The following is a 12889-nucleotide window of genomic DNA, read 5'->3' on the forward strand; positions in this document are numbered from 1 at the left end:
ATGCTAACTATGTAGGGTTAAATTGTAACATACTTACTGGCCAAAAGACAGTCGAGTACATTTGACATCACTGTTATTGGCTTTGACGTTATTCTATTAATATTATTGGCATTTCCTTTGGCTATTCAAAAAAAATTGAAAGCAGTTTTACTGGTAAAACTTATTAATGTTCCCTATAATCCTCTCTTCATCCTGGAGAAAAACTATGTGGATGCTAACAGTTGATACTGACTTAATGGCACATAACCATTTCTAGGTGTGAAAGAGTGACAGCTCTCTATTCATATCTGTGAGAAAAGGAAAACAAATAATGATGCCCTTTTCCCCACATGGAGAAGGTAATCAATAGTGGAAAGCCTATATCCACGTGAAGCTCCTTCATGAATAAAGGCTATCCATTCCACCTTCTACACATGGAGAGTGATGCAAAGGTACAATGATAGCATTTACTCCAGCCTTCTAAATGCCTGCTGCATGAATGTATTTCTACATCAAAACAGTCTGCATATGAGTTGTTAGGTGCCTAAGCATGTGGTGTTGAAAAGACTAAATAATTGGCATCACTTACAGTACTTGTGTTATAAATACATTGTAAACATACTTTGTAAAAAAAAAGTATTTTGAAACAAGGAAAATCTATTGAAACACCATTTAATAATTAATCAAATGCGGAACTATAAGCATTTCAGTGAGGCAAGTAGCTCCTGGCTGGAAATTATATTGATTCAACACAAAGAATGCAGAGATAATAACTGTCATCAGCTGAAATTTTGTAACTGTTTGGATCTGGATTATTCTGCCTTTTATACTAAATATATTTTCTCTTGAATCTCATTTCCAGCTGCACCTTTCTTGCACTGAGTCTTGCTCTATACATAGGACCCACACATCTTCTGGGCGTTGCAGTTTGTAGTGTTTCCATGGCCAGACTATGGAGTCTTTCAAATCCATGTCTGAAATTGCTATGTATAATAATAGCATGTTCAACCTTTGAGAAATGGATTCAGCCATTTGATCACTTTTGTGTAACTTTGGATCTACACAAAAGGATGTTCGACAAATGAAATATACTGACCTGGGATAGTCACACAACAGCCCTTAATCCTCATGATTTGGGAGTCAGATGACAGCAGGTCTATCTTGGGCCAATTAAAATCCCAAGTCTGCTGCCTTTTCTTAGTATGTACAATTTATTGCTGAAAGAGGACAAGAGATTTTCACTACTACTCCAGGACTTTTACCTTTTACCCAGGACAGCTGGAGTTATTTCATGCCCCTAATTTTGGTCTGGAAGGGAATCTTGATTTCCTTTCTGTGTATGAGTATTACCACTAAATAATTTATCTAGGAGAAAAAAGGAATGTTTTCCTGTTAATGTAATTTAAATAATCTGTCATAAAGATTAAATATTCTATGGCATTCTCATACTGGAGATAGCAGTATACCATGGATGGAAATGAACACTAAAAACCATAAATTCCAGACCTGGTATAAATTCATACAGAAAGGGCCAGCAGTATTTCTAGATTTTTTAAAAATTACTTCCCCTGAATACAGTGTAAAAAGAGATGATGAGTATCCAGTAAATCTCAACATTTATGCATACTACTTGGTTTGAAAGAAATGCATTGAAGTATTTCAGGAAAGTCACTGACCTGAAGCAGACCTAAGTGGCTATTTGTCATCAACCACATATAAATATGTCTTATAACAATATTCAGAACATAGAAATAATTATTACAGTTTGATATATTTACTGAATAACACTCTACCTCTGCTGAAGCTGTTTTTGCTACAAGGCTTCTTTGTTTGTATGTATTATTTATTATGCACTTGGCACAAAAATAACTATTCCAACCACTTCCCTTTCTGTGCCATTGACCAATCACAAAATTATAACAGTAACTAAGCTGGTTTTAAAAAAAAAGTAGGGGGACTAGAAGTTGCAAGGAGAAAGGAATGAATCATTCCATAGTGGTTAAAGATGATCTTGGCAGCTGCTTTTAAGCAAAAAAAAATCAAAAAAATCACCCAACATAAGCAAAGAGGCCAAAAGCAGAATACTGTATTAGTACAGGGGAAAAGAATGCACAGTATAATGGAAATCATAGTCCTTGGATAGAGACAAATGGATGCAATCATGTTATTGTACTTGCCCATCTTACATAGTAAAGAGAAGGAACATGCAAAACGTGTCACTTCAAAATTTTCCCAGTGTCCAAATTTGCAAACAACCCATTTTGAATGCAAGATAGGACGTTTTGTGAAAATAACACTCAAAGCATTTCAAAATTAATACATTTTGCACATCTTAGTGTTTTGTTAGTGCACTGTTTACTGCATTGTTTTCTGTTTCTGAAGTCAGTAATACAGTACTCCATTACCTTACAATGTGTGTCTCAGAAACTAATGGACACTGAAAGTAGATGCATAGTAATATATACACATATAAAACAATAAAATGGGATGATTTTATTGGTAATGAGGTGAATGTGTACAGAAGAAAAACTCTATATTTGATAACTTGAAATAAGACAAGAAAATAAGAAGCAATGAAGCTGAGTGACCAAGATGTATCTAACAGAGACAATGAAATATTGTCAATTTACTTATAAGGCATCATTTGGAGTGATGCCTTGGGGAGAATTTTTTTTCCTGCAAGTATAGCACATAGGTGGAGGAAAAAGAAACAAGAGAGAACACAAATCAGCTTCTCCATACGGTGAACATAATATGAGTTACAGATCTGATGAACTTCTTCATGCTTTGCAATCAAATTAATTAATTGGAATACAATTTTTTTTTCCAGATTCTACTGTAGGTCTTCATTTTTAATGAAATAGGGCATTCCCATGATTTGGCTGATTATTCAACTATCAATTGGAAATGCAGATTTCTCTCCAAAAGAGAAATAACGGAGCCTTCCAAGATACTGTGCGATATACTTACGAATTCTGAAAACTCCTCTCTTGATAATCTAAACTGCGCACAAGCAAACACACCTTGATCACAGTTGTTCTCATGTATCGCATCCTATATCATCTATTAATGTAGAATGTGAAAAAAGTTTTGACTTAGATTGGTAACTGAAAGTGCTCCAAGTATAAAGAAAGGAAGAGCCCTGAAGGAATAGAGACCTCTCTATAAAGCCCAAATACAGATTTTGAAAACAATGCTTCCTTGCAGTAGTCAGCAACATACCATCTCTGATTCTGGAGATGTAGAAATGATAACAGAAAGCCATCTAAACCAGTGGCAAACACATCTTAAGCAGTGAATTCTTATAGTTTACCATGTGTAATATGAAGGCAAGCCTCTTGTTACCTGAAGCTATTCCTAATTAGCTATACCTAACTGCATGGTCATGAAGCTAATTGTTAAAGCACCAGGCTAGAAACCAGGAGACCGAGAGTTCTAGTCCCACCTTAGGCATGAAAGCCAGCTGGGTGACTTTGGACCAGTCACTCTCTCTCAGCCCTACTCACCTCACAGGGTTGTTGTTGTGGGGAAAATAGGAGGAGAAAGGAGTATAAGGTATGTTCCCTGCCTTGAGTTATTTATAAAAAATAATAAAGGCAAGATATTTTTTTTAAAAAAAATCTCCATTTTCTTTATACCACTTCCCTCTGAAATGCCTCACTTGTTTTCTTTAAACTAAATGCCCCTACAACACTTTAGTTTTTCTGTTCAGAACTGGTGTACCTACTCTTGATTTTTATAGTTAACATGTTCTGTATAAATTTCAATTCTATAATACTCCAAATGAATATATGTACAGAGACTCAAACTGAATTAGATGATAACCAGAACTACTGCTCAACAAAGGCCTGAACATTTATGAGTACACTACATTTCAGTAATAAGTATAAATATAGACTATCAGAAAAACCCACTCCATATTTCTATGAACATTATGCTTCATTTGTGACAGTGCTCTCATGGGTCCATGACAGTGGGAGGAGTCATATTAGTCTATACAATGAAGTAGATATAAAGTCTGGTAGCATGTTTAAGACTTAAATATACTTCCTGATTCTGTGCCTACTTAGATGTTCAAGTATATGGAGTGGAGCATCCCTAGTTGATACTCCAGAAAAAGTTCCCTTTGGCAATGCAGGATCTCCCTCTACAAAAGTTATGCTACTTTTTCTCTCAGAAAAGCTTGTTCTTCTGTGTTAATTCCAATTTCAATAATTTACTTGTGACAAGCTGAAGTAACATTAGCTAATTTATTTACTCTATCAAACTAAAAAACAGAACAAATACTGTAATATTTCACTCTTCATGAATTTGTGGTTGTATGCTGGAACCAAAGATTTGGTTCCATGTGTCCCAAATGTTTTAGTTTGTGTTGCTACAATTAGAATTAGCCTTCAATATTTTTTTTTAAGTCAGAGGCATTGTAATCCCATGCAAAGCCCAGTCAAAATAATTGTTAACAATTTCTCTGCGCTTTTCAATATTCCTATCATACCCTTTTTGTGCAATTGACTGAGTGCTTCTATGGCTTTTTTCTCACATCAGATGTATTTCATTTTTTATATTGTTTTAATATTTTTCGCAGTAAGCTAATGAAATCTGTATTTTTCAGTAAGACCACTGTTCTGGCTCTGTTACTTCATTGCTACCATTCAGCCAGCTCCTACTTTATTATTCAAGTGCACTTTTATTACCTGGAAAACACAGGCCACTGTTTGAAACACTTGGAAAGGACATGGCCCATTTATTTTCTCACTAAGATTGGAGGTATAAACAACAGTGGAACACCTGTTCCAATGCAGCCCAATTTATCATCTCATCTAGTTTTACATTTACATTGCTATTCATCCAGTGATGATCTATAGGTAACATTTCTTTTTTTAGTTTTTGTATTTGATAGATCATGTGTTTTAATTTTTTTTTCACATAAGACATGAGATATAAATGCTTGCAATTTTTAAAGGGTGATTGGTCCCCATTTTATCTATAGAGAAAAATCTAAGTCTTTTTATTTCTAAACTGACAACTAAAATATAATTCAAATGTCCCCATGAATAATACACATTTTTCCCAATAAGACATTGTAGTCCAAGAGATCATCCCTGAGAAAAGCATTGCAAATATACTTATAGACTTTCAGATAAATTGTAGTCTCAAATACAAGACTACCCATCAAGTAGTCATGAATGCAGCAAGACACGTATTTAAAATGAATTCTGTTATGTTGATAAGCTTGTTCTTCCCTGAGCTAGGTGCTGACGATATAAGAGCACTGAAGTATTTATAGCTTACTTACTGGCACAGTGTTTCTTTTTTCTCAATGCTTTAAATCAGTTCCTTAATTATTATGCAGAGCAAACACGGTGCATTTGTTTAAATTCATTTAAATAAAATGGCTTTTTTGCTGCAATTCTCAAATGAGGTTTTGCTTCTTCAAGCATCTTCTGAAAATTTAAGAGATTCTTGAAAATGTGGAATCTCCACTAAGAATCAGTCCATAGTGAAGTACAAGTAACCCATCCTAGAAAAGAAAAGAAAAATCTTATGTATTAAAAATCCAATGCAGTCAGCAAAACTAAAAGAAGCAATGACTTGCATAGACAAGTTTTCTTACGGTACATTAGGTACTGACAGTCAGTTTGATGTAGAGGTTAAAGTACCAGGCTAGAAATGAGGAGACTGAGTTCTAGTCCCACTTTAGACCCAGAGCCAGCTGAGTGATCTTGGGCCAGTCACTCTCTCTCAGCCCTAGGAAGGAGTCAATGGCAAACCACTTCCAAAATCTTGCCAAGAAACCTTCAGGTCCAGGCAGTTGCCAGGAATCAACACTGCCTTGAAGGGTTAATAATTTTCCAAAAAAAAAAACAGCAAAAAACACAACTGAATATTAAGACCACTTGTCATTTCTCCATCAACAGATAAAATATCTAAAAAGGACAACGTATTATACGGTTTCAGTTATTTACTTGTGCCTTAGATTTTGATTCCCCATTAAGAAGAAAAGAAGAGCTATCACCAAAATCTTGGCAACTTAGGATTTCATCTTTTTACTTAACTTTCCACCTTCCTAGCCTTGTTACAGATTCCCCAAGGAGAGTTTGAAGGCAGATTTGCAAGACAATTATGTTTGTTGTGGCTCACCGGTCTTTCCCTTAGCTAAGCATTTCAAACATTAGCATCAGATATGTCATTCTAACCACCTATGGATCCCTTATATAACCCCTTATGAAAAAAAATATTTCAATACAATAAGGTTTAATTTTTACTTCCTAGAACAAACTTACAGAAAACAATTTTCCTGAAGTAAAAAAATGGAAGGTGAAATAATGTCTCCTGTTAATTTTGAGCATTGCTCTGGAAGTTTATTTGGGCTTAGGTCATACTTGGCCAGCGAGTCATGTAAAGGAATATGCAGCACCATATCCATATCTGTTTTAAGATTGAGAAGAGAGTAAATATCTGGGTATCACTATGACATATATGAATTATGTTATTTCAAAATAACTATGTTAAGATACGGAATGAAGTTAAAAAAGATAAGTTAAGATGTGAGAAATTACAATTGTCATTGCTAGGGAAAATGTGTGTGATAAAAATGAATGTCTTGCCTGGAATTATGTTTTTGTTCCAGACAATACCTGTTTTAACAACTGATGCACCATTTAAACAGTGGCAAAAGGATATATCTGAATTTGTGTGGCAGGGGAAAAACTATTGAGTTAAATATAAGGTATTACAGGATACAAAGGAAAGAGGATTGGGTTTACCTGATTTGAAATTGTACTTTGCAGCTTGCTGTTTGGATTGGATAAGTCAAGGTTAATGTGGATTTTAAAAATCATTATGCTAGATGTGCCATATTAAAAATATGGAATAGATACAAATCCAGATTGTGCCCGAAAATACTTTTGTGGCTTTCAGCACAAGAAGCATTTTATAGATGAGAAATAATAGGCAAATACAAATGGCTAACTTATCATGAGATGCTAGAATTTGTCAGGGGAATACAAAATAAAATCAAGAGGAGAACTGATGGCAGAGGGACATAGTTGCCAATGTTTTTCTTATTTACAGTTATTAGATTTGAAGTATATAAAAGAGTTTATGGTTTTGAACACTAAGACTGAGTTTGAAATGGAATTATGTACAAATGATGAACATGTAATTGCTAAGATGTATAAACGTCTACTGAAATTTGAAACAGAAAAACAAGTGGAAGAATGTATGGTAAAGTGGGCTAAAATTTTGGTTATACAGATGGAGAATATGTGGTTGAATTGAAATTTACACTGTTATAAACTTAAAGAAATTTTTAATAAAATGATGTACTGTTGGTATATGTCATCAGAGAAATTGTCTAGAATGCATAAAGGCACTTCAAATACATGTTGGAAATGTGAACCACATGAAGGGTCAGTTTATCATGTTTGGTGGATGTGTAAAAATGCTAGAAAATTTTGGATTCAAATACATACACTGATTCAGAGGATTTTAAAGATTAATATACAATTGAGATCAGAGGTCTCTCTTTTGGGACTGATGGACAAACAGTTGGAAAAAAGTCATGGAACTTTGTTTTTGTGATACCTGAAGCGAGATTATTGTATGCACAAAGATGGAAAGACCTGGCAATACCTACAACAGAGGAATGGTTGGTGAAGATGATGGAACTCACTGAGATGGCCAAACTGACTTCTCTGATTAGAGAAAAGACAGTATCTATGTTTATTGCTGACTGAAAACACCTTATGGACTTTTTGCAGAAACCCCCCAAAAAATGAACTTATGATTTATGGCTTTGATGATTAGAAAGGATAAATTACAGAAAGAAGAGACATGTTGTAACTTTAGAGAAAGAGGTAAATTTATAATTGTAGTTATAACTGCTGTAAAGAAGATTGGAAGCCACTTCTTTGCATGTCTTTTTCTATTTTTCTTTTATTTCTTTTCCTTTCTTCCACTTTGTTTTGTTTTTTTTGTCTTCTTATTAGTTTGCATTAGTTTTTAATCTTTTGAAAATCTTCTAATAAAATTATAAAAAAGACATATCCATCCACATCTGTGCATAGGTTCCAATGAATTTTCTTCAGCCATTGTGCCTATAGGATGTCTACAGGATTGCCTCACAGACAGTCCCAGCAGGGTGACACTGAATTACACCAAAGGTGCCTCTACACAGACTCAGCCTGGACATGTTTGCTAAAAACTCCTGAGGAGCTGGCACAGAGATTGCCAGTATGGACAATAGTATTTTCTTCTGATATTTCTGACACTGTGTTCAGGAACTGGTAGAAAAGTCTACCACATAATTTAATGCAAAATAATAAAATTAATTCACTGCTGTTTTAACAACGCTTTCTTGTGACTGTTAATTACACATCATTTGATGCCTTCTTTATAATTCAGATTTAGCACTTCTGCACTGTGAAAATACCTCAGGAGCTGTTTAATATGTACAGGTTTCTTTACTAAAGGTTTTTTATCTCTTTTCTAGATCTGATGAAAGCAGCAATTGGATTATACACCATATTTCATAAGTTATAGATTATTCTTAGGTATTGTGGTTTCTCACAGTGACTAACCAAATAATTCCAGGGTGCATGCAAGCAAGAAATGGAGACATACCTTTTCCTGATGCTGTTCCTGTACAACTGTTATTTAGAGACATGCTGCCCTGAGTTCACAAGCAATATTGAGTTTCACAGTTAATAACACCTGATAGTGTAGCCCTACATAAATTTATACAATTCCCTTTTACAGTCATTCAAGTCAGTGACAATCACTGTCTTGTGGCAATGACTTTCCTAAGTTTATTATGCACTATGCAAAAAAGTTTTTTTTCTGTTCTAAATCTTTCTCATTAATTTTTGTTTCTGCAGTTTGAGAGGAGAAAAGCTTCTCTTGTCCACTTTCTCCATGTCATGCATATTTATATAAACTTTGATTGTACTAACTAGCCGTTTCTCATAAGGAAGGTGTTTGAATCCTATGTTCAACATGGTTGCCCCATTCTCCACTTTTCCCAACTTTATTATACACAGTATTCTAGATACGGATGTACCATAGATTAGCAAAATGGCATTACAAAATTTGCAGTTTTATTTTCAATCTCTTTTCTAACGATCCCTAGCATAGAATTTGCCTTTTTCACAGCTGCTGCATGCTGTGTCAACATTTTCACTGAACCATTTACCCCAAGTTTTTTTCCTGGTTAATTTTACAGACCACAGGCCTCTTCAGTGTACATATTTTCCCCCCAAATATGCACCACCACTTTAAACATACTTCAGTGCATTTGCCATTAAGCTGACCATTCACTCTATTTAAAGAAATCCTTCTGGAGTTCTCCAAACTCACTTTTGGATTTAATCACTCAGAACAGTTTACTATAATCTTCAGACTTGGCCAGCTGACAGCTTACTCCTAAGCGCTTGCTCCAATTAATGTAGTTCTATTATACTTTGTATTAGAACTGGGGAACTCCAGCACATTTACAAGCTGTGCCACAAAATCAGAGCTCCCTCCGAAGTCCAGTATCCCTAGTGGCTGATTGGGTATTGAAGTTAGAGCACACGGAGAAAACAGATGCTCTGTGATATATCTCATGCCTGACGGGCTCTATGGATCAGTGGTAAGAAGTTGTTTGTTGCGTTTGCAGACTACCTTCACTTTTGCTCCTAACGGTGCTTTTTTTTTTCCAGATGTGAAAATTTATGATTTCAATTTTGAGGCCACACAACTTCACAGCAACTCTGGGTGGCTAATAATTAAAAATGTAAAAGAAAACAACATATATCAGAGAAAAATAATTCAGCTGACCAGAAGACAGAACCAAACAACCCAAAGGGGCCCAACCACCATCCTAGTCTAAGGGGGTGGGATATCATTCCACAGGGCATGAACCATCAACAAAAAGGCATGCTTTCTGGGTCCTACAAGGTTCCACTGCTTAATTGATGGGACCCACAGTGTGCTCACTCTAGATGTCTTTCCTGGACAGGCAGAAGCATATGGAGACAGGTGATTCCTCCAGTAGCCAGGCCGTATGCTATGTTGGGGTTCATGATAACCAGCACCATGAATTGGATCTGGAAGCCAACTGGCACACAGTGCAGCTCATGAAGCTGCAGAGGCACATGCACGTACGGCAACATACCCATCATTGGTTATGCTGCTATATTCTGGACCAGCTGTAGTTTCCAAGTGGTCTTCAAGAGCAGCTCTATGTAGAGTGCATTACAGTATTGCAACTGAGAGGTGACCAAGGCATGAGTGACTATCTAAAGGGCCTGAATGTAACAAACAAGTGGCTGAGCTTACAGACTGGAGGATGCTGACTACTTTCTCTGCAGTCACAAATATAGGGGTTGGAGCATTGTGTTTTCTTCCCACTGGTGGTGCAAATTTATACCTTCTGCTTACAGAACTCTCATTTTCTATGCTGTGCATTCTAAAAACTGCCATTTTCTGTATGCACTTGTGGATGCCTTGTTCATTTCCGGGTCCTTTCTTCCCATGTTTGTCAAAAAAGTCTTTTTACTTCTTCAGCTGGTTCTGAACCCATTTATTAAAGATATACGAAGGTGCTTCCAGTAGAAAGCCTGCATGGAATATTATGTGGCTCTTTCTCTTCTGTATATATAATGAAGAATGTATGATGAATAACTTCAGCAAAGGATCGTTACCTTGTTGTGGTGCTGGAGCTTGAGCACCTCAGTTATGCCATGAGCTAAACCGTGAAGGGCCACCGAAGACGGGAAGGTCATGACAGAGAGGTCAGACTAAATGCGATCCCTGGGGAAGGTAATGGCAACCCACCCCAGTATTCTTGCCGTGAAAACTAAATGGATCGGTACAACCAAAGATATGTCGGTATACCATCGGAAGATGAGACCCCCAGGTCAGAAGATGGTCAAAATGCTACTGGGGAGGAACAGAGGATGAGCTCAACTAGCCCCAGACGTGATGACGCAGCTAGCTCAAAGCCGAAAGGACGGCTAGCGGCTGACGGTGCTGGTGGTGAACGGCGAATCCGATGTTGTAAGGATCAACACACCATTGGAACCTGGAATGTAAGATCTATGAGCCAGGGCAAATTGGATGTGGTTATTGGTGAGATGTCAAGCTTAAAGATAGACATTTTGGGCGTCAGTGAACTGAAATGGACTGGAATGGGCCACTTCACATCAGATGACCACTGTCCTAACAACCAGGAAACACACTGAGACAAGGAACTGGTCTCTAATATTTATTGCTAGTACTTAACAGGAATCCTAACAAACTGAAGAAGCGTGGGAAAACCCAGACATATAACCCCCCAGGGTTAAGGCGGTCCCGATCTGTGTCTCTTTGAATGGCTGAACAATTCATCAGTGCTACGCATGCGCTTGACAGTCTGGATGGGAGCCCCCTGCTCGCCATCCTTACTCATGACAACCACCAGATCTACTACTGTGGACAAGAGGACCACAGAAGAAATGGAGTAGCCTTCATAATTAATAGTAAAGTGGCTAAAGCAGTGCTTGGATACAATCCAAAAAACAACAGAATGATCTCAATTCGAATTCAGGGCAAGCCATCTAACATCACAGTGATCCAAATATACGCCCCAACCACAGATGCTGAAAAAGCTGAAGTAGAACAGTTCTATGAGAATCTGCAGCACCTACTGGACAGCACACCTAAAAGAGATGTTATTTTCATCACGGGAGACTGGAATGCTAAGGTGGGCAGTCAGATGACACCTGGAATTACAGGTAAGCATGGCCTGGGAGAACAAAACGAAGCAGGACATAGGCTGATAGAATTTTGCCAAGACAACTCACTCTGCATAACAAACACTCTCTTCCAACAACCGAAGAGACGGCTTTATACATGGACTTCACCAGATGGACAACACCGAAATCAGATTGACTACATCCTTAGCAGCCAAAGGTGGCGGACATCTGTACAGTCGGTAAAAAAAAGACCTGGAGCTGACTGTAGTTCAGATCACGAACTTCTTATTGAACAAATAGGATCAGACTAAAGAGATTAGGGAAGACCCACAGATCAGCTAGATATGAGCTCACGAATATTCCTAAGGAATATGCAGTGGAGGTGAAGAATAGATTTAAGGGACTGGACTTAGCAGATAGGGTCCCGGAAGAACTATGGACAGAAGTTCGCAACATTGTTCAGGAGGCAGCAACAAAATACATCCCAAAGAAAGAGAAAACCAAGAAGGAAAAATGGCTGTCTGCTGAGACACTAGAAGTAGCCCAAGAAAGAAGGAAAGCAAAAGGCAACAGTGATAGGGGGAGATATGCCCAATTAAATGCAAAATTCCAGAGGTTAGCCAGAAGAGATAAGGAATTATTTTTAAACAAGCAATGTGTGGAAGTGGAAGAAGACAATAGAATAGGAAGGACAAGAGACCTCTTCCAGAAAATTAGAAACATTGGAGGTAAATTCCAGGCAAAAATGGGTATGATGAAAAACAAAGATGGCAAGGACCTAACAGAAGAAGAAGAGATCAAGAAAAGGTGGCAAGAATATACGGAAGACCTGTATAGGAAGGATAACAATATCGGGGATAGCTTTGACGGTGTGGTCAGTGAGCTAGAGCCAGACATCCTGAAGAGTGAGGTTGAATGGGCCTTAAAAAGCATTGCTAATAACAAGGCAGCAGGAGACGACGGCATCCCAGCTGAACTGTTCAAAATCTTGCAAGATGATGCTGTCAAGGTAATGCATGCCATATGCCAGCAAATTTGGAAAACACAAGAGTGGCCATCAGATTGGAAAACATCAACTTATATCCCCATGCCAAAAAAGGGAAACACTAAAGAATGTTCAAACTATCGAACAGTGGCACTCATTTCACATGCCAGTAAGGTAATGCTCAAGATCCTGCAAGGTAGACTTTAGC

The 12889-nt window shown here is 37.2% G+C and overlaps 1 protein-coding gene across 2 annotated transcripts in view; it reads right to left on the minus strand.

Annotated features, from left to right (window-relative positions):
* Positions 1–2453: 2453 nt before the first annotated feature.
* Positions 2454–12889, minus strand: part of PCGF6 (polycomb group ring finger 6) — a 33154-nt gene continuing 22718 nt past the window's right edge. The window contains exon 10 of one of the 2 annotated variants that reach the window (XM_063307108.1): positions 2454–5500. In XM_063307108.1, coding sequence (XP_063163178.1) covers positions 5432–5500 — 69 coding nt within the window. In that variant the 3' untranslated portion in view covers positions 2454–5431. The remainder of the gene's footprint in view (positions 5501–12889) is intronic. The other variant, XR_010068208.1, reaches the window with a different exon arrangement.

Source organism: Candoia aspera, chromosome 6, assembly GCF_035149785.1.
Source record: "Candoia aspera isolate rCanAsp1 chromosome 6, rCanAsp1.hap2, whole genome shotgun sequence".
Lineage (NCBI taxonomy): Eukaryota > Metazoa > Chordata > Lepidosauria > Squamata > Boidae > Candoia > Candoia aspera.